Consider the following 19,540-nt stretch of genomic DNA (forward strand, 5'->3'; position numbering starts at 1 on the left):
AAGAGGGCAGCCAACGCCTGAGTCAGTCAATGTTCACTAAGCCACTTTTCAAATAGACGCTTGCCCGGTTTTCGGGCAATTACTAGTGCAAACACACAGCATCTGTCTGGCATTCTCCATCACACTCCGCTCATTCAGGGTTATAGGGGGCACGAGCCCCTCCCAGCATGCATGGGGGGGCGGGGGGGTAGGTGGACAGTTTTAAATTTCAGATGTTTTGAACATGCAGAATGAATAAAGAAATTAAAAATATAGGTAAGGAAAACAAAACCAGAATACACAGATTCAGTAAACAAGTATTTCATGCCTGAAAACAGTTCTGATAAATACAAAGTTGAGATAGAAAATAAAATAATAAAAAGATATATAAAAATACCCATGAAAAGTTTATCATAGCATCGTTTTATTTTCCAGGCAGAGATGGTCTTCCAGAAATTCATTAACTGAGCTAATGTCAAGTGATTTACTGAAGGTTGTGAAGCCTATTTCATAATCATTAATGTACTGTCTCAAATTCATCTCACTATATCATAAATCTGACTCCATTACCCAATATTCATCTTTTTGTCGTCTTTTTGACTTTGTACATTTTAATTTTGAATTACCATGAGTGTGTGTTGAGTGTTTTTGTTTTGTCATTTCTGACTTTTAAGAAATTGACTTCCAGATTTGTCAAGTTAGGCAACAGTTCAACAATTTGATTTGACACTTTTATTTTCAAGTACACACACATTGTATAGGGCTCATTATTTACAGAGAAATGCTTTGCAGAGTGGCACAGTAGCCCTTTGTTTGCAATATGCTTTAATGGAGACTTAAAGCTTTGGAAAATGGAACTCAGGAAAGAGAAAGACAAACATTTTATAGTTCACTTTATTATATTCAGCAAAACAGCTCTTAAAAAATCTAAATGCATTTCATTCATAAAGATTTGTTACTGTATTTCTATTGGTAGAGTAAAAAACATTTGACTTTGCAGTTTTTCACCTGAGGAAAGAGGATCCACTTGTGACACAACAGTGGAAAAACACTCCTTCATGCTCCAAATGGTACACATGTCTGTATGCATGTACACACACCCAGTAAAAGTGGTTGTACTTACTTGGCCTTATTCCCTGTTGCCACAGTTAGTTAATCATTTAATTAGCAGCACGTAGGTGTACTGAGAGCCCAGAGACTCTCAGGAACAAAAAGCAAAGGCTTTTATTAAGCCAGATGGTCATTTTCCAGTTTTATACACACTTTGCCTTCAGTAAATTTCCAGCCCTTCTCAAACTTTGTTTTCAAGGTTGAGGAAGAAGACACAATATTGCACACGTCGTTCAAGCGGATAAGATTCTGTGTCTTTTGATTAAAATGATGCCTTTGTTTTCAGGCATACTGACAAGCTGCCAAGATATCAAGCCACACGTTTTTCCAGCCTTTGTCTCGAAGTAGAGCAGAGTTCAAGCCTCCATTTGTATTTTAAAGAGACTGTGTTTTGAAGGTTTGTCTTAAATGACTCATAAATCTATGAAACTGAAATATATGGGTTTGTTTTTGTCTGGTAACATCAATACAGTCAGCAGCACACATCTTTCATCAACAAACAGATACTGTAGGTGACATGGAGCGTGGGATAAATCAAACTCAAAGATATCTTGGTAAGACGATTCAAGGTTTGTCCAAAAATGTTGTCACAGTTTTGACCAACAAGTTTCATTATCTAGCATTTCCTTATCTTGTCACGTCAACATGATGCACAATGTGTCAAGAACATGACAAGAACCACCTGTAGCTTCCTCAGAGGCACGGTGTCACCTCAGAGATTTGTGCACCAGGTGTTAATTATGATGTTGGCTGTACGGGAACAGATTGCGTAAGCTTTATGTATGAATCATTAATACAAGATTGATGTCATAGCTGTTGCATAATCTAGATGTTAATAAGCATATGATGCTTCATGCATACACCATGGAAACTTTAACTGATATAGAGATACCTCCTGTACATACAGAGACATACAGAGAGTAAAAAAATAGCTCTGTTGGTTTACAGTCATATGTTGATAAATCTGTTGATATTATTCTGATAATTTAATCACCTCTTACAATACTAATGTGACATCAAAACTGGTATTGAATACTGACTCTTTTTTAAAGGTACTGAACCAAAGTCAGAAATTCCAGTATCATAACAGCACTTCAAAGGACATAAAAGTTCTGACGATACAACAATAAAACTTACACACACTTATAAAGGTCTAGTGTAGAGGACTACATTTGGATTGCAATCGCGTGGGTCCCAACACAAATCTCACAGGAATGGGCGGCTTTATCTTTGCCGCGGGTGGGATCAGGCAGTCAAAAAAAACCATGTGCAGGTCCCAGAGAATAATTAACATGAAGGATGCAGAGGTCAGCAAGTGAAGTGGAAAAGGAGCTAAAAGCAGGGCATTAGAAAACAAAGGAAAGGCAAGGCAAGCTGGATATTTGGATTGTTTTATGAATATTACTGATAATAATAATTACACTGAGTCCCAAAGACACCAGAATAACTGTAACTATGAGTGTAATTACGCACTAGAATGTGATTTCACTACTTATTATCGACAGGTATGCGTGTCTTTAATACCACAGTAAAATCAGGTGTTCTCTCTGTGGGATGGCAGAAGACAGCAGAGGAGATACCTGTACACCAACGTAACTGGCCTGGACAGGCGTAAAAAGATCTACAGGCTGAGATCGATGCAAAAAAGAGAGAGAGAGAGAGAGAGAGAGAGAGAGGCAATGACACGCAGCAAACGGCTGCAGGCTGGAGTCGAACCTGGGCCGCTGCAGCAATGACAGTGCCATTGTACATGGGGTGCCTGCCCTATCCACTAAGCCACTGATGCCCCAATAGTCAATTTACTTAAGACATCTGTGCACAAAAATAAAGGTGCTCGAAAGTGCAAAAATAATAACAAGTGAATAAAAAGCTTGTGGACCTTTTTGAGGCTGTCCAGCCCAGTTGCATTGGTGTGCGGGTATCTCCTCTGCCATCCTTTCTTGTTTGTCTATTGTACCAACGCACCAAAGCCAAACTTTTTTGATGCTTTAAGTAAGCGCAGTTTCACAGCAGCCCTAAGACTTTGCTGGATGGCAGAAGACTCCATCTATTGATACTGTGAAGGTATGTTTGGTCAGAATGTTTGCATGTGCAGGCGGGAGCTGACACACGGGAGCAGGTGGTAATGGTCAGAAATTTAGCGGAAGCGGGCAGGAGTGGGATGAGGAAACCAGTCCTGCACAGGGCTCTGGTCCAGTGTGTAGGATTAAGAGGCATCTAGCAGTGAGGTTGCAAAACTGGGCCTTCTCCTGTGTCCCAAGCATGTGGTAGAACTATGGTGGCTGATGCAAAAATGCAAACTGAGCCGAGTGTGTGGTTTGTCCATTCTGGAAGAACAGAAACAACATGGTGGACTCTGTTGCAGAGGACCCGCTCCATATGTAGACATGAACGTCTCATTCTAAGGTAATGAAAATGCAACGATTCGTATTTTCAGGTGATCATAAACAAACATAGTTATGATTATTATTATGTACCATTTATGCCAAAAGATGCCCCTAAATCCTACATACTGGACCTTTAACCAAAGCTCAACCATAGTTTGCACAAAGTCATGTGTGTCAGTGTTTGTTTCATACTGAGAGCCACGCCTCTCAAACAACAGCAGTGGGATATCTGGTGATGTAAGACTGGTCTGGTGTGTGTGGTCCCTCGTATACCAACCGACAGCTTTCTATCAGATCCAGTCAATCATCTTCAGCCCTCGTGTGGTTGGGAAAATGGACACTTATCCAGGCAGAAGGTCTCTAATGGACCATCAAAACATACACTTTATTCCCCTGCAAGGCACCAAGCGGCCAATTTCTCCAGACGCTATTGCATTAAATCACTGCTGCTACTGTTGCTGCTGAGACATGACAAACTGCTTGGAACAACAGAGGACAGGAGCACTGCTCTGGGACTGAGGATTATTGTCTTGAAGCAATGGTGATCATAAAAACAGACCTGAGGCTATTTTGGTGGCTGCACCTCGGCATAAAAAAGCTTTCTGCTATAAAACTGAACAAAGCACCAGAAAATGTTATGTTATGATCCCTTATTTAAAAGCACTGTGAGGAACATGGCACCCAATGCCCACAGGGTTTCTTCTCTGTGGGGGTAATATGATGATGGATACTAGTGACTGCAGCCACTGAGCTCTTACATAACCTGGCCAGCTGGTGTACTGCAGCATCAGCAGTACTTAAGTCAAGACTAACGTTGCACACGTAGATGTCATAAGCATTCTTGAAATACCCACAGGTAATTTCATCCCAAAAGACTGTGCTCATTGAGTGTGCAGAAAAAGCCCCTCCTTGCATCACGGTGGCAGCTCTCCAGCCACAGCAGCTGTTACGACAGACGGAAACTGGACACCGCTCGGACTGAGCACACCACAGACTTCCTGTAAACTCATGTGCAATGCCGAAGGATCACAGAGGTGTCGTAGATTATCAGATGTTTTCAACAGCTGGAGGAGAAAGGCAGCCCTGGTGAGCAGGCCACACAGGGTGCAGTGGAAACGGGGGTCGATGAGTAGAGCCAGCCAGGCTGGGGTCAAAGTATCAGCTAGAGGGAGAATAAATCATTATAACACAGAACAGTTAAAATTTACCACATATATTAAACATTGTCTGAGGTTCAGACTGACAAACTGATGTGGTACCTGGCTGGAGCTCTCTGCAGACTGCAAGGCCGTCTAGCACCTGTGCAGCACTCTCCTCTGCCCACACACTCAGGCTCTGTGCCACAGCAGAAGATTCAGAGTATCTCTCAGCCATCTGCAGCAGGTAAGGCAGCACATGTGCACACATCACAGAGGGCTCTGCAAACACATTGGCCTCATCCTGCTCATACAGACTGGAACACCTGAACAGGAGAGCAGTGATAACAGTTAAGCAACACTCAATTAAGGCTGCTCTGTTTGTACAAGTGTATTGATTCAGTGAGGCAACATACCCTGTGTCTGAGGCCTCTCTCAGCACAGATCTGAGGTCCAGCTTAGGCAGGTGACACAGCAACACCTCCAGTGTGCCTGGGGTATCCCAGCATTCCTCCAGGAGCAGGTCCAGTAGGAGCGGCAGAGCCTGGTTGACCTGCATAAAGTAGACGCTCCTCTGGCTTTCTCCTTTTCTCGCATGGTGCAACATGGAGGTGAAACAGGCTGCTTTTAACCTCACCTGCTGGCTCTGGTCCTGCAGCAAGTACAGACCCGTGTTGATCAACCTAGACCAGAAAGATTCAGCCATTTTATTCGAATCTGTTCATCAGAGTCTATAATTTGACATCACTGTATGACTGTATTGAAATTATGGGGTGCTGAATGTAAAAATGTGATTACATTTTCTATCTTATATATTTTCAATATTGGGGTGACTTCCCTCACATGCTTTTGTTAAAGTCATAAAATTTAGATAATCTGTGGAAAAAAGAAACCTTTCTCTGACTCCTTGTATTGCTCCTAATGGCATTATTTGCACAGGAATGAAAAAAACAACCAATCAGAGCAGAGGAGTCTCGAATACAGCTGTCAATTATGTTGATCACTGCTCCTAAACTGCAGTTACACTGTCAAACTAGGCAGCACTGATCAAATATGAATCAAGATTCTGTTACTGCAATGCCTATTTCTCTCCTCAAATGTTTTCAGAGACATATTTTAGTGTACTATTTAGCTGTACAATGAGACAGTTTGCTCCAAGCAATGGGCAGTGATTGGTACTCCAGTTGAGTCTTTCCAACATGGCGTCCAGGTCACAAACTTTCTCATTACACAGCTAAACAGTACACTGAAATACGTTTTTTGATAACATTTGCAGAGAGAAATAGGCAATGCAGTGTCAAAATCTTGATTCATATTTAATCAGCGCCTAGTTGACTGAGCTGTGACTGACATGATTGACAGCTACGTAAGCGACTCCTTGGTTTTGATTGGTTGTTCTTGGTGAGCTGTGGTTGATTCTGGCAAATGCCATTAGAAGCTGCAGGAAGGGGATGAGGGGCATGCTTTTTTTAGTAGTTTACAGGACAGCGAACTTATATAATGTGTGTTTGTGTAGGTGAGTGGATCGGGTGTTTATGGTGGTCGGGGGCTGGGGAGGGGGTGAGAGGTGTTGTGTGTAAAATGAACGAATGTGGTGTGAATGTACATGTAACTTATGTCCTGTGTGTAGTGTATGAAATACAATGATGTTTACCTCCACCAGTTAGTAAATTCTTTCCCATCTTATACACCAAAGTAGTGAACACATGTTTGTCAGTTTATCATGATTACAATGAAATTGTACGCAAAACCTTGTGGTGGAAAGCATGAAATCAAATATTGAAATGTTAATCTAAATATCAAGTTTAAACCTAAATGTTAAATCTAATTTACCGCGCGGTCCCTCAGCCTCACTCCCCACTGCTAGGACATTACTGAACCATAGCGACTGTAACAACTCTAATTCAGCCAGTGCAAACCTCATGAATTTCTGTCTCAACTGTTAAAAAAATTGCTAAATATTAAAAATAAATCAGCTAGGAAATTGTAACCAATTTCTTTTTTCTGACACCCCATACACACCTGATCATGGTGGCATGCAGAGCGCTTTGGCTCATTAGAGGAGCTGCGGCCACACACAGAGCTTCAGCACACGCCATCCTGAGTACTTCAGGAGTGTCTGGGGATCGGTGGCATTCCAACACGCTACACCAGCGCTCAAACATGGATAACTTTAAACTGATTCACACAGAGATAAGAAGAAAATCAGAGCTGCAGGGAAGTGTTCTAGTACAATGTGTGACTCTAGTGAAGTAAAAGAGGCAATAAAATATGTAAAAACCTGGAGTCTGAGCTGTGGGAAAGCAGCAGGCTGGCAGCATAAAGAGCCTGGGATAGAAACTCTGGCCCCCCTCGCTGGTCCTCCAGGTCCCTAAGCAACAAATCCAGACACTCTGGCAGAACTGGCTCCTCCAGTGGGGCCCACTGAGGAGGATGTTGGGGTAAAATAGAATCACCTCCGGCCATCGCTGCCACCAGAGCTGCGATGTAGGTCCTGCGGTACTCCAAACTGTGGCTCAACAATGCCTCCCTCAGGTTTGACTGGAGATAGAAAGCATTAGTATAGTCCTTTAATTTACTGTGCGCAATTATCAGTGTGCTTTTAAATGCCAACCAGGTTTACTCCGACTAGTCTTCAACATAACTGCCTATCACACTAATGTAAAGAATGATGTTTTTTTTGCAAATATAAATAAACAACACAAGTAAAATACTTGGACCATTTCCTCAAAAAAAAAAAAAACCAAAAAAAACCCAGCAACAACTTTACATTTACTATTATTATATTAAAACTAAAATCAGATACATGAAACCAGGCTCGTCTAGTCCATCTAAATGATGTAATAAATGTAAATAAGGGCTGTAAAATGAGCATGAACAGTAGCCCCCATCCTTATCCACGGTCTATAAATATGCAGTACCACATCTGAACAAGCTTATCTCAAAGAGAGTCAGTTAAACAGGACACAGGATGTACATGGGAAGGGTGGTCTAGATAATGTAACGTGTCCGAGAGTTTATCTAAATGACCTATATGAACAGCAAGTAATAAAAGCTTATAGACACACCCTTTCTTATGTCAGAGGGAGAAAAAAATCTGCAGCCAGATTTTAGATTTCATTGTATCAAAGCTTCCCCAGTTTCCTCACATTGTGCTGTTGGAGGGCGGTTATACTGAAAGCTGTTGGACAGGTTTTTAGAGAGGTTGTTTTCTTCATTCTGCAGTCTCCGGAGCAGATCATGTCTCACCTGCAACACCCTCCGGATCGCCTCTTTCAAACCAGTCTGCTGCGAGCCCCGCCCATCCACCACCCATGTAACCAATGAGAGCCTCAGATCAGGGCTTGCGGCAGAGAAGTTGTTCCAGATTTGACAAGCCCATTTCAGATCTGCGCACAGGAAGTGGATGGCTTGTTGATGGAAGGATGACAACCCGATCTGCGGAGGTGATATAGATACAACATGAGAAAAAACATCTGCAGGGGCATCCTGGTAGCCTTGTGGTTAAAAGTACCATATCATCTCAGTCAGCTTCTTACTATGAGTGATGCATGAATGCACTACTTTCTGACAACATTTTTTACAGAGCCCCGAAAGGTCACAGCAAGATTTTTTTCTTCTGAATTACTTTTGCATTACAAGGTCTTTTTATACAATAAATCACAGATACAATTAGAAAAGCACAATATAAAGCAACAAAAGTTCAGAAAAAAAACTTATCAGATTTTTTAAATCATGAGTTTGATGCTTTAAAACTCAGTCTATCTGTGTCATCAGGAAGGGGATGTGGTTTCATCGCATCTGACTGACAACAGAATACAACAACCACAACACATCATCATTTGATTCAAATGTTGCTAAATCCTGATTGGTGCACAAAAATATACAACACTGCGTTTTTCAAACTAAGCTTGGTCACGTAAACCCAGTTAGAAGAGCACTGACAAAACTGCACAGACAGAAATATGTCACGTGAAATCACCTAAACTGTTCAAACGAAAAATGTGTTCATATATGAATCCATCATTTTTAGTAAAATGCTGACTAAGGGTCTGTAAGACACACAATATAAATGCAATGTCCCCCCGTTCAATTCGGGTTGCTGCATGGTGTCTCCCCAGTGATGGTGCACTTCTACACTGCCATCATTAAATCCATCCTCACTTCCTCCATCACCATCTGGTACTCTGCTGCCACTGCCAAGGACAAGGGCAGACTGCAGCGCATCATTCACGCCACTGAGAAGGCGATGGCTGCAATCTTACATCCCTCCAGGACCTGCACGCCTCCAAGCCCCCGATGCGGACAGGAAAGATCATGGCTGACTTTTCCCACCCCGGACACCAACTCTTTGAACCACTCCCTCTGGCAGAAGGCTGCGGTCCATCAGGACCAAAACAACAGTTTCTTTCCAACTCCAACTGGCGTCTTCACATCCATCTATGTGCCTTACATTAATGCACATCTTTGAGACTGTATGTTATACTCTTTAAGTTTTTTTTCATATTTTTACATATTTTTTTACATTCTATCCTACATTTGTGTGTCTTGATTTTTGCAATACTTGTTTTTATTATTTAATTTCATTTTCACTTACTGTTTTTATGTATGCACCAATACACCAAAGCAAATTTCTTGTATGTGAAAACCCACTTGGTCAAAAACTGGATTCTGATTCTGATATTCCCTGGCTATCTATGTACACCAATAAGCAACAACATTTAAATCACTGGCAGGTAAAGTAAATAACATTAATTATCTCATGACAATGCAGTGTTTTGCTGGGAAACCTTTGGTCTTCACATTCACGTGGATGCCACCTGACATGCACCAACCCCCAAAACACAGTTGCAAACCAAGTTCACCCCCCTCACTCCTAGATGGTAGTGCCACACTGCTAAAACTGCTCAGGTGCCCAGTAGCTCTGTGAGTAGAGCAGGCACCCCATGTACAAAGGCACTGTCCTTGCTGCAGCAGTCATGGGATTCAATTCCAGCCCACAGCCCTTTGCTACATGTCACCCCCCCTCTCTCCCCCTTTCTTACTTGGTCTGTCATATCTAATAAAGGCATAAAAAGCCCTAAAAACTGCTCATGAATGCCCCGAGGAACGTGACTAAGACCTCAAGGCATCAACATGGCCTCAAATTTCCAAGATCCCAATCTGATGGCGCATCCATGGGACATACTGGTACCCCACCTCACAACCCACAAAATTCAAAGGATCTGCCACCAATGCCCTGGTGCCAGACACCACAGGACACGCCCCTGTCTTGTGTCGATGCCTCAACAGATCAGAGCCAAGTTTTATCTAAGGAGGCCCCACTGCAGATGGGGGTACCTCTAGGATACCGGCACGTCCCACAGATGCTCAAACAGATTGGGATCTGGGGTGTTTTGAGGCCAGGTTGATGCCTTAAGCTTTTTGTCATGTTCCTCAGGCCATCCCTGAACAGTTTTTGCCGTGTGGCATACTGCATTGTCCTGTTGGGGGTTTTAATGTTTAGGCTGATCTGTGTATATTTAGCAATAAAAGGCTAAAATGTTCCCTCTATGTCCACCTTTTATACACATTAGAAGTACAAGAGCATGAGCGTCACACACCTGAAGCTCCTGTTGAGGTGTCTGGAGGTCATGCATGAGGGTGTCACTGAGCTTTGACAGGTAGGTCTCACAGCAGAGTCTTCTTATTGAGTCCACCACTCCGAGGTAGGCCCCTCTCACTAGTGGGCAGTGCTGAGCTTCAGTCACCAGCCACAGTGAGGCCTCCATCCTGCGCAGCACCTCACACAGGTCAGCTGAAGGGACACTGGGGACAGAAACACAGCAGGATTTCAAAGCCTGATGAATGAGAACACCGGGCATCTTAAAAGCCTCAAAGTGTGTGATGAATGAATAAACAGCCTTTTATCGTCTCACCTGACAGTGCAGAGCGCTCTCTCTAGGGTAGCTTTGATCTGCAGCAGCTGTCCGTGGAGCCGGTTGTGACAGCAGCGCTCCTGTGGACGGGGCAGTTGAGCCGTCAGTTTGATGAGGATGTTCATGTACTCTGAGGGGGGAGTCATGGCAACCAAAGCCTTCGAGGACATCACTCTCACACTGTAAATAGGGCTGGCAGACAGCTGGAGCAAAGGAGGCAGGAAGTCTGACAAAGTTCTGGCAGAGGAAAGTCAGAGAAGACACTCACTTGGTGAAGTTATATTCAGTCTGGAGATTCATACGTGCACAAAACTTAGTCCTTCCCCACTGCTATGTGTGAATACAGAATACAGTGATAACCAATTAGAGAAATAACTCATTTTGGGAAATAAGTCTATTTGCATTCTTTCTGCAAGTAACAAAGTCTGCGTTATACACGTTATATTTTGTTTGTTTAATCCTTGAAAAAGAAGTGCAATGTAAAAAATGTAAAAATGACAATGGGCAAAGGCCTGGATAAAAACCACTGCTATAAAGAATTAAAACATTTCACCAGACTAAACTGTCTTGTGATAAATAAACAATAATCACTCTGTTGAGTCCTGGACACCAGGCTGGAGTTGGGCTAACAGGGTCAGGATGGGGAAGAGCGACGGTTGGAGGTGTAGCTTAGCCTCATTGGGTGGACCCTGGAGGTCTTGTGCTGCCCCTCTCAGCTCGCCCAGGAGGAAGGGCTGGAGTGCAGGGTAGTGGATGAAGAAAGCAAGTGGGGACATGCCGTGCTGGGCAGGGCCTCCCTCCTCACTGCTGGGCCGCTGGCCGAGCATTCGCGAACACAGAGAACCTGGAAACAGATTTTAATTACTGTAGTATCAGCACTGGTGGAATGTAACTAAGTACATTTACTAAAGAACTGTACTTCACTACAAATTTCAGGTACTTTTACTTTACTTGAGTATTTTCTCATGACACTTTCTGCTTCTACTCCTCTACACTTCAGAGGGAAAGTCTGTACTTTTTACTCCACTACAATCATTTGATAACTTAAGTCACTAATAACTTTACAAATTGAGATTCTTGTGAACAAACCATATGAAAACATACATGAACATACATCTACATCTACGATAGTAAACTTATTATCTAAATGAATAATATCAGGTTTTCTGGGTTTTGGACTGTGATCATGCAAAACATGCAATCTGAAGTTAATTCGGCTTTGGGAAACTGCAATGGGCAGTTTTTATTATTCTCTGCCATTTCATACACTAGTGATAAACCAATTATTTGAGAAAATTACAGGCAGATTGATAAGATCTTGTCCTAATGCAATCTTTCATACCTGTATCATAAATACAGACTAAAAGTAAATGTACATGTGCCTCACTGTAAAGTTGCAGGGCAGCATTCCTCATGGCCCAGCAAGGAGAACTGAGCAGAGTGAGTGACAACATGGCTACAGCAGGAGCAAAGTGAAGGACAGCTACTCCCAGACCAGAACCGCGAACCACGGCCTGCAGAGTGTGAACCGCACACACCTGTAAAGGGAAGAACAATTACGTAGCCACATTCGTCTTTGTGGTTTTGACCAAAATTGTCATTCTTGCTGCTGTGTCTACAAACCTGTGGCAGGTCCAGTGTTTGGTCCCAGTTGTCAGGTAGAGGGGTTCTGGCTGTCTCCAGTAAGGTTTGCATGCTGTGGGCTAACAGTGGTCTTGCTTTACTGGCCTCTTCTGCTGACACAACGCAGAGGATGAGCATAGGCAATCCTGCAGCCCGCCGGGTCACAGAGGTGGAGCGAGGTGACCGCACCACCTGCAAACCCTACAAAGAGACAGGAGAGGAAATATAACTGTGAGCCAGTAGTCCATTTATTCATGAAAAATGCATCTAAGCACCTATAACCACTCACTTGTTTCAGCATGTTGGCTGGGATATCTCTAAGCTCTGGATCATTGCTGCTCAACAGAGAGACACAGAACTTGGTGAAGCCTGCACAGCATCCCTCTACCGCCCCCTGGTGAAGAGAAATGTTTTTCTTAAAGGAAGGAGTTGATGTGATTCAGCATTGATGCCTCTGAATAGATTCATAAAACATACCCAGTGCCGACATTTGAGAAGAATATTCTTGAACACTTTTGACGCTCTCCATAGATCGTCTTTTGTTAGGAGGCACATGCTAGGTTTGGATTCAGTGAGAATTTTCTCCACCAGAGAACCTAAAAAGATTCCTATTTCCTAACAAGAAAACATGAAAGCAAGTCATTTTGATAAAAAAAAAATACACATGCAGCAAATATGCTCAGCTGAAATGTCAGGTTTAAGCCACCTTCCTTCTGTTTTACCTTGAGAGAGACCCAGCAGCAGGTGAGGACGAGGCTGTGCTCCTCAGATAGAAGGACACACTCCTCTCCATCCACATCGCCTCCTCCAGACTCCTGGGCTATCAGAGAGCTGATGGCGTTACCCATATCACAAAAAGAAGGGGGCGCATCTAAGACAGAGGAAAGCAGTTTTACTGTGTAGTATGTCTAAATAAAACTGAAGTGTGGTGTACCTCACCCCAATTTAGTATTGATTCTGTAGTTTGCTCTGTTACCCTTTTCAGTGGCACAAGCATCCTGGTCTCCATACAGGACACCCAGCAGCAGCAGAGACATATTCTCCAGCAGGACCAGCACCTTCATGGTCAGACTGTGGTCAAGTGTGTTGTAGACACTGCTGGGAGCATCAAGCAAACACCTCTGGAGGGCACTCAGAACACCTGGAACATAATTCATGACAACACTATCGTGTTTAGCAAGGTAAAATTACTGCTTTTGGCAACAGAGACTGGAGGAGAGCACAGATAAGTTTCAGATCCCTGTCAAAAAGGGCTGTCTGTTTGTGAAGTACTGAGCATATGACTGGATGATGAGACTTGGATTATACTCCATGAGTTGTGTGAGAGTTTGTAAACAGATATTTTGATATAGTTTTGCTGTTGTTAAACATGAAGAATTTTCTCCATTTTTTTGATTCTTCCTGCAGCCTTGGATGCATGCGGAAAATACAATGTTTTCTTCACAAATTTAACATAACACAGGGGGAGTAACTGATGTGCAAATGATCATTTAGGGGGTGAAGTATTAATTTAAGTCTCACCATGTATGGGCTTGGTCCTGGCAGCAAGCATCATGTCAGCCTTGGCTGTCAGATAATGCTCCTCCAGCTCCTTCACCAGGAATCTGACCATGTAGGAAGCTTTGGTGTTGCTTCCACTGTTACTGTTCGGCCCGAAGTCCTCAGGCTGGTCTTGTGATCTACAGAAGAATGACTGATTATTAACCTTTGTATCTAAAGCAGGTCTTACTCTGAATGAGGGCATGTAGGAGTTAAGGGCTTACTTCTGAAGGAGGACCTTCATCATCAGTGCTCCCATTTGAGCCTCCTGCACCCGAGGACTGCACAGAAGCTGTTTGGTTCGCGTGAGTAGCACTGCAGCGATGTCATCTGGAAAACTGGGTGGGAAAAACCTCAATAATAACCCAGCTGAGAGCTCCCGAATCTGTAAAAGAAAAAAAAAATCTTTATCGCTTTTCTAAAAATGTTCTCCAACTCCAATCATCCATTTGAAAAATATGAAAGAAACATGATGTAAGTTAAGGCAGCTCTACCTCATTCGTAGAATCTTCTAAACAGCTGATGAGGACCAGCTGTTTTGTCCTGCATGTGAAATCCCACTGTCCTCTTTGTCTGGCATAGTTAATAAGAGATCCCATATTCACTGAAAAAATGATTTCACAAAGCTCATTTAAATTCCAAGCCAAATTAATATAAAACAATATAAATTTTGGCAGGAATAACACATTATAGTGGTATAAAGAACAGATTAGTTTCTATGTTACTAGCCATTCTCCAATCACTGGTTTTCCAAACTGACCTGGAGGCTGTCCCTTCTTTTTGTCTGGGCTCCAGGTGTCTGTGCAGGTCTCCAGCACGGCAGACAGCAACAGCAACGCAGTCTTCTTCCTCTGATAACTGTGTCCTGGGGCCAGATAGCTGTATGGAAGTTCACCCAACCATTCAACAAACCCTACATGGTATATGAAAAGGAAAGTATAAACATTTAAAGTGTAAAAGAAACCACAAATACAGTATGATAAATGTATATCAGTGTGTACAGGATAAAAATAGAATATCAAACAGCAACTGTCAGTTATCTCACCTATTCCCTGCTCCAGTATATCCCGTTCTCTCTCTGAGTGGGTGTCGTCCCTTTTATTTTTGCCCTTCTGTCCTCTGACACGTGCCAAGCAGCCGTCTCTGATTCGAACCAGAAACCTCCTGACTCTAGCTTGGAAATGCTGTCGAAAAGGTGACGACTCACAGTTCAGGTTCTGAGGAATAAACACCCTCATTATCGACATCTCCTCTGCGGTCGGAACATCTTTTGTCTTTGGGCTGCAGCACAGGAGATTAAGAGCAGCGAGACGGACTTTGTCATCTGCAGATCCCAGAGCAAGCTGGAGGGTTTTGAAGGTTGAGCTCCCCTGCAGAGCCCAGGGAGAGCCTCCGGTCGTGGCTCGGTAGGAGCCTACGATGCAGGCCCAGGCGTGGAGGTGGCCGGGGGCGAATGGGTCCAGAGAGGCCAGCAGAGGGCCCACAGCAGAGGGGAAGATTTGAAAGGTGCAGGGCAGTAAGAGCGTCGAGCTGTTGTTCTGTAGGAGAGTCACATCAGACGTGAGTGCCTCATGAAGGACATGCCGCCAGTGCTTTGCCCAGTGACTGGCCACTTCCAGCTCAGTGTGTGAAGAGGACTTTTGTGAGCCATCACACAGCTCTCGCCTCTGCTGCTGGATCAGACACTTGTAAAGCTCTGAGCCGCATGGTGACAGGTGATTGGTTGACAAGCACTTCAGGAGGTGATTGGGTATTTCCGCATATTGATCCAGCACCTGATGAATAAAAGAAACGTTAAGTCATCATGAGCACTATTGACGACATTATTAACACTGTAATAACTCTTTAAGGAACAAAGAAAACAGTTGTCTTCACAGACTTAACACAACACAGGGTAAGTAGTTGATACACAGACGGTCATTTGGGGGTTGAATACTCCTTTAATCCTCACCATGTCAGTACCCAGATATGGCAGCAGGGCGCAAAGGCGATGATACTTGGCTTTGGTTTCCCAGGGTAGTTTGATTATACGCTGAAGTTGAGTAAAGTACAGAGTCTTCTTTGTGTCACAAAAGTGCTCACAGTCCATCTCATAGAGGTCCAGCAGGAGAGAAAAGGCACTGCGCACAAATTCTGACACACCTTCCACCTGTTAACACACAGTAAGACAGATGTCACTGAACAATCTTGGCATTAATATGTCTATCATTTGAGAAGCTAAATGAGGCCCACTCTGGCTATTATCCTGCATTATTTGTTCGACTGCAGTACCAGAGTGAAGTTAATGTGACTCACTGGGCTTTCTGCATTGGTCCAGATAATGTGAATGAGGTCTTGCTGCAGGCTGCTGTCGTCAGGCAGAAGGCGATCGCCGGTCATCTTCCAGATATCGGCCAGACATTCTTTAACTTTCTTCAGCCACAGTGTTAAAGCTGCAACAACATGTCATATTTGAACAGGTGATACTGCCAGTTAAGTATATACATAATCCACCTGGACGTTACTCACCTTCAAAGGAAAAGTAGAGACAATCCAGCTTCTCCCCACACAGAGCATAGACCACAGGAAACAAACCTTTCAGCAGTAAACACATCTGAAAAGAGGGAAACGATAAATTTGGTGATGAAAGCAAGCACAATGAAAATAAAATAAAAAAAAAAATTCACATGAGCTGAACAATTAATCTAAATATTATAGAAATCATAATATGGCAAAGTGAAATATCCAAATTGCAGGAGCTGCAATTTTTCGATCACATCATCATTCTTATATTTTTTTTCCAGTGAAAATGAAATGCAAAATTCCCTAAAATTGTGACTAATAATGCAATCGTGATTTTTTTTTTTTTCTTTCATTTCACACGGTCCTATGAGAGCTTTTACTAGACTTACCTTTGTAGCATCCCTGTGTGAACTGACCAAGATGTGAGGTCGACAGCAGGTCAGGAGGCCCCTGCTCACAGCTAGCCTGTCCACTCCGTCCCTCACTGTTGGGCAACACTGTACCTGGAGAGCACCAACACTCAGCAGCCAGGGCTCTACGAAATAACAAGAATAACAGCACTTTATTAGGTACACCTGTTCAACTGCTCATTAGCGCAAATAGCTAATCAGCAAATCATGTTGCAGCAACTCAGTGCATTTGGGCATGTAGACATGGTCAAGACGACCTGCTGAAGTTCAAACCGAGCATCAGAATGGGGAAGAAAGGTGATTTAAGTGACTTTGAACCCGGCATGGTTGTTGGTGCCAGGTGAGCTGGTCTGAGTATTTCAGAAACTGCTGATCTACTGGGATTTCCACGCACCACCATCTCTAGGGTTTACAGAGGATGGTCTGGAAAAGAGAAAATATCCAGTGAGCAGCAGTTCTCTGGGTGAAAATGCCTTGTTGATGCCAGAGGTCAGAGGAGAATGGCCAGACTGGTTCAACATGATAAAAAGGCAACAGTAACTGAAATAACCACTGGTTACAACCAAGGTCTGCAGAAGACCATCTCTGAACCAACAACATGACGAATCTTGAAGCAGATGGGCTACAGCAGCAGAAGACCACACCAGGTGCCACTCCTGTCAGCTAACAACAGGAAACTGAGGCTACAATTCACACAGGCTCACCAAAACTGGACAATAGAAGATTGGAAAAACGTTGCCTGGTCTGATGAGTCTGGATTTCTGCTGCGACATTCAGATGGTAGGGTCAGAATTTGGTGTAAACAACATGAAAGCGTGGGTCAATCCTGCCTTGTGTCAACTGTTCAGGCTGCTGCTGGTGGTGTAATGATGTGGGGGATATTTTCTTGGCACACTTTGGGCCCCTTAGTACCAACTGAGCATGGTTTAAACACCACAGCCTACCTGAGTATTGCTGCTGACTGTGTCCATCCCTTTATGACCACAGTGTGCCCATCTTCTGATGGCTACTTCCAGCAGGATAACACACCATGTCACAAAGCTCAAATCATCTCAAACTGGTTTCTTGAACATGATAATGAGTTCACTGTACTCCAATGGCCTCCACAGTCACCAGATCTCAATCCAGTCTTTGTGATGCTATCATGTCAATATGGACCAAAACCTCTGAGGAATGTTTCCAGGACCTTGTTGAATCTATGCCACCAAGAATTAAGTCAGTTCTGAAGGTAACAGGCGGTCCAACCTGGTACTAATAAGGTGTACCTAATAACGCAGCCAGTGAGTGTATATAGCTTTTATGCTTATTTGAATATAGTTCGTCAGAGAAAGAAATGGAATACAACTATTAAAATCTAATTACATTTTACCCACATGGGCACATACCTGGGTCAGTTTCCAAAATCTGCTTTGCTTGTGCTGTTTGTCCAGCAGTGATGGTTGTTACCTACCTGAGTGAGTGACCTGTAGCAGACTCCAGGCAGCAGCCTCTCCTGCTCTGCTCTCTGACGCTGTGTTGATCAGCATGGCCACAGCAGTGCCTGCCAAGAGACGAGTGTCCCTGTTGCAGCACTGCAAGACAGGATGCACTGACTGAGAAGATGAAACAAAGACAACTACTGAACAAGTGACTGAACTGATGAATTGATAACAAACCTGTCCAAGTATTATGTCCATAAGAGCCTGCAGGATCTTCTGCACCGTTGGGTCCCCGTGCTCCTCGTCCCATACCAGAGGAGCCACTTCACTGGACAACAGCTGGAATATTTGCAAACACACCTGCAGAGATCACAGTTCTCAGGTCAGTGACACAGATCACACAGCAAGCCTGTGATGAATACAGTGCGCACACTGATTTCCATGTACCTTGACAGCAATGTAACACAGTGGTCCATCTCTCAGTGACTCTTGTTGCAACACAACCAGGAATAACTCAGACACTTTATTCAGCAAAGACAGGAATGACTCTCGCCACACCTCACGACCAGCAGTGCTGTCTTCCAGGAACATACAGGCTGAAAGGGTTAAGCAAACAATAAGTTGAGGAAAAACTTTCATAAGAAATCAGTGACAAGGTAATAACACATCGTCTTTAGCCTGCACCAACCTCTCTGCAGATCCTCATAAGACAACACCTGAAAAAGAAGATGAGGGAAAAGTTATTTGCGATGCTTTTATGCAAATATATGACAAACACAAGTGAAGTGAGAGCTCTGTACCTGCTCAGTTTGGACTATGGAGTGCAAACACTGATGGGTTTCTCTAAAAACCAACTGCTGGTCCACCTTTGCCAGATGTTGCAACATCTGTCAAAGAAATATAAAGTTTCAATGAGACTGAATGATTTTGTTTTAAGCATTGCATGCTGAACAGACACAATGTGGGGCTGACCTGGTCCACTTTGCGACAAGCAGTGGAGATGTTGACCATCTGCAGCTGCAGAGAGACGAGGAGCCTGACAAGAAGCTGGAGGTGTCTCTCCTCCAGAGCCTGAAGCTGTGCCTCTGATGTTTGTCTCAGCAGCTGGACAGCCTCCTCCAAACAGCGCTCCTTACATCTTTTAACACCACTCCTGTTCATGCGAGCATAATCATGCATCATAGTCATTCATAAATATGACAGATACTAAGTTCTCAGACATGCTCAGACTGTAAGTACCAACCTGGAGGATTCAGACAGTTTGTCAATAAAGAGCCTGAGTGTGTGGCTGACATGTTCAGCTGCTCGCTCCCCGGTGATCACACACTCCTGCAGACTTGTTATCAGCTTTTCAAACGACATTGTTTTATTAACTCCACTAAACAGAGCTCAGATGTTGTCAGACACATTGGCAGCACGCTGACACGCTCATCACGTGACATAACTCTTATTCTACCAGTCTTAGACCAGTGGTCATCGCAACATTATAGCGACATGCTGCCATCTAGAGGCTGGTTC

General features: G+C 43.5%; 1 protein-coding gene across 1 annotated transcript; it reads right to left on the reverse strand.

The window, feature by feature from the left end:
* Window positions 1-715: 715 nt before the first annotated feature.
* Window positions 716-19,416, reverse strand: si:ch211-225b11.4 (thyroid adenoma-associated protein homolog). The gene is made up of 31 exons (XM_049578130.1): window positions 19,266-19,416; window positions 18,995-19,175; window positions 18,823-18,909; window positions 18,711-18,738; window positions 18,470-18,618; window positions 18,260-18,382; window positions 18,055-18,175; window positions 16,584-16,729; window positions 16,201-16,285; window positions 15,988-16,124; window positions 15,644-15,841; window positions 14,738-15,467; window positions 14,453-14,605; window positions 14,187-14,296; window positions 13,917-14,077; window positions 13,675-13,832; window positions 13,130-13,294; window positions 12,876-13,024; window positions 12,631-12,768; window positions 12,443-12,547; window positions 12,154-12,354; window positions 11,918-12,068; window positions 11,122-11,374; window positions 10,531-10,767; window positions 10,216-10,420; window positions 7,862-8,050; window positions 6,894-7,153; window positions 6,635-6,790; window positions 5,029-5,295; window positions 4,736-4,938; window positions 716-4,638 (listed from the first exon to the last, which is right to left on the reverse strand). Exons 1-31 carry the CDS (start codon window positions 19,382-19,384, stop codon window positions 4,391-4,393), a joined length of 5,613 nt encoding a protein of 1,870 aa, XP_049434087.1. The 5' UTR covers window positions 19,385-19,416; the 3' UTR covers window positions 716-4,390.
* Window positions 19,417-19,540: the final 124 nt, after the last annotated feature.

Source organism: Epinephelus fuscoguttatus, linkage group LG6, assembly GCF_011397635.1.
Source record: "Epinephelus fuscoguttatus linkage group LG6, E.fuscoguttatus.final_Chr_v1".
Taxonomy (NCBI): Eukaryota; Metazoa; Chordata; class Actinopteri; order Perciformes; family Serranidae; genus Epinephelus; species Epinephelus fuscoguttatus.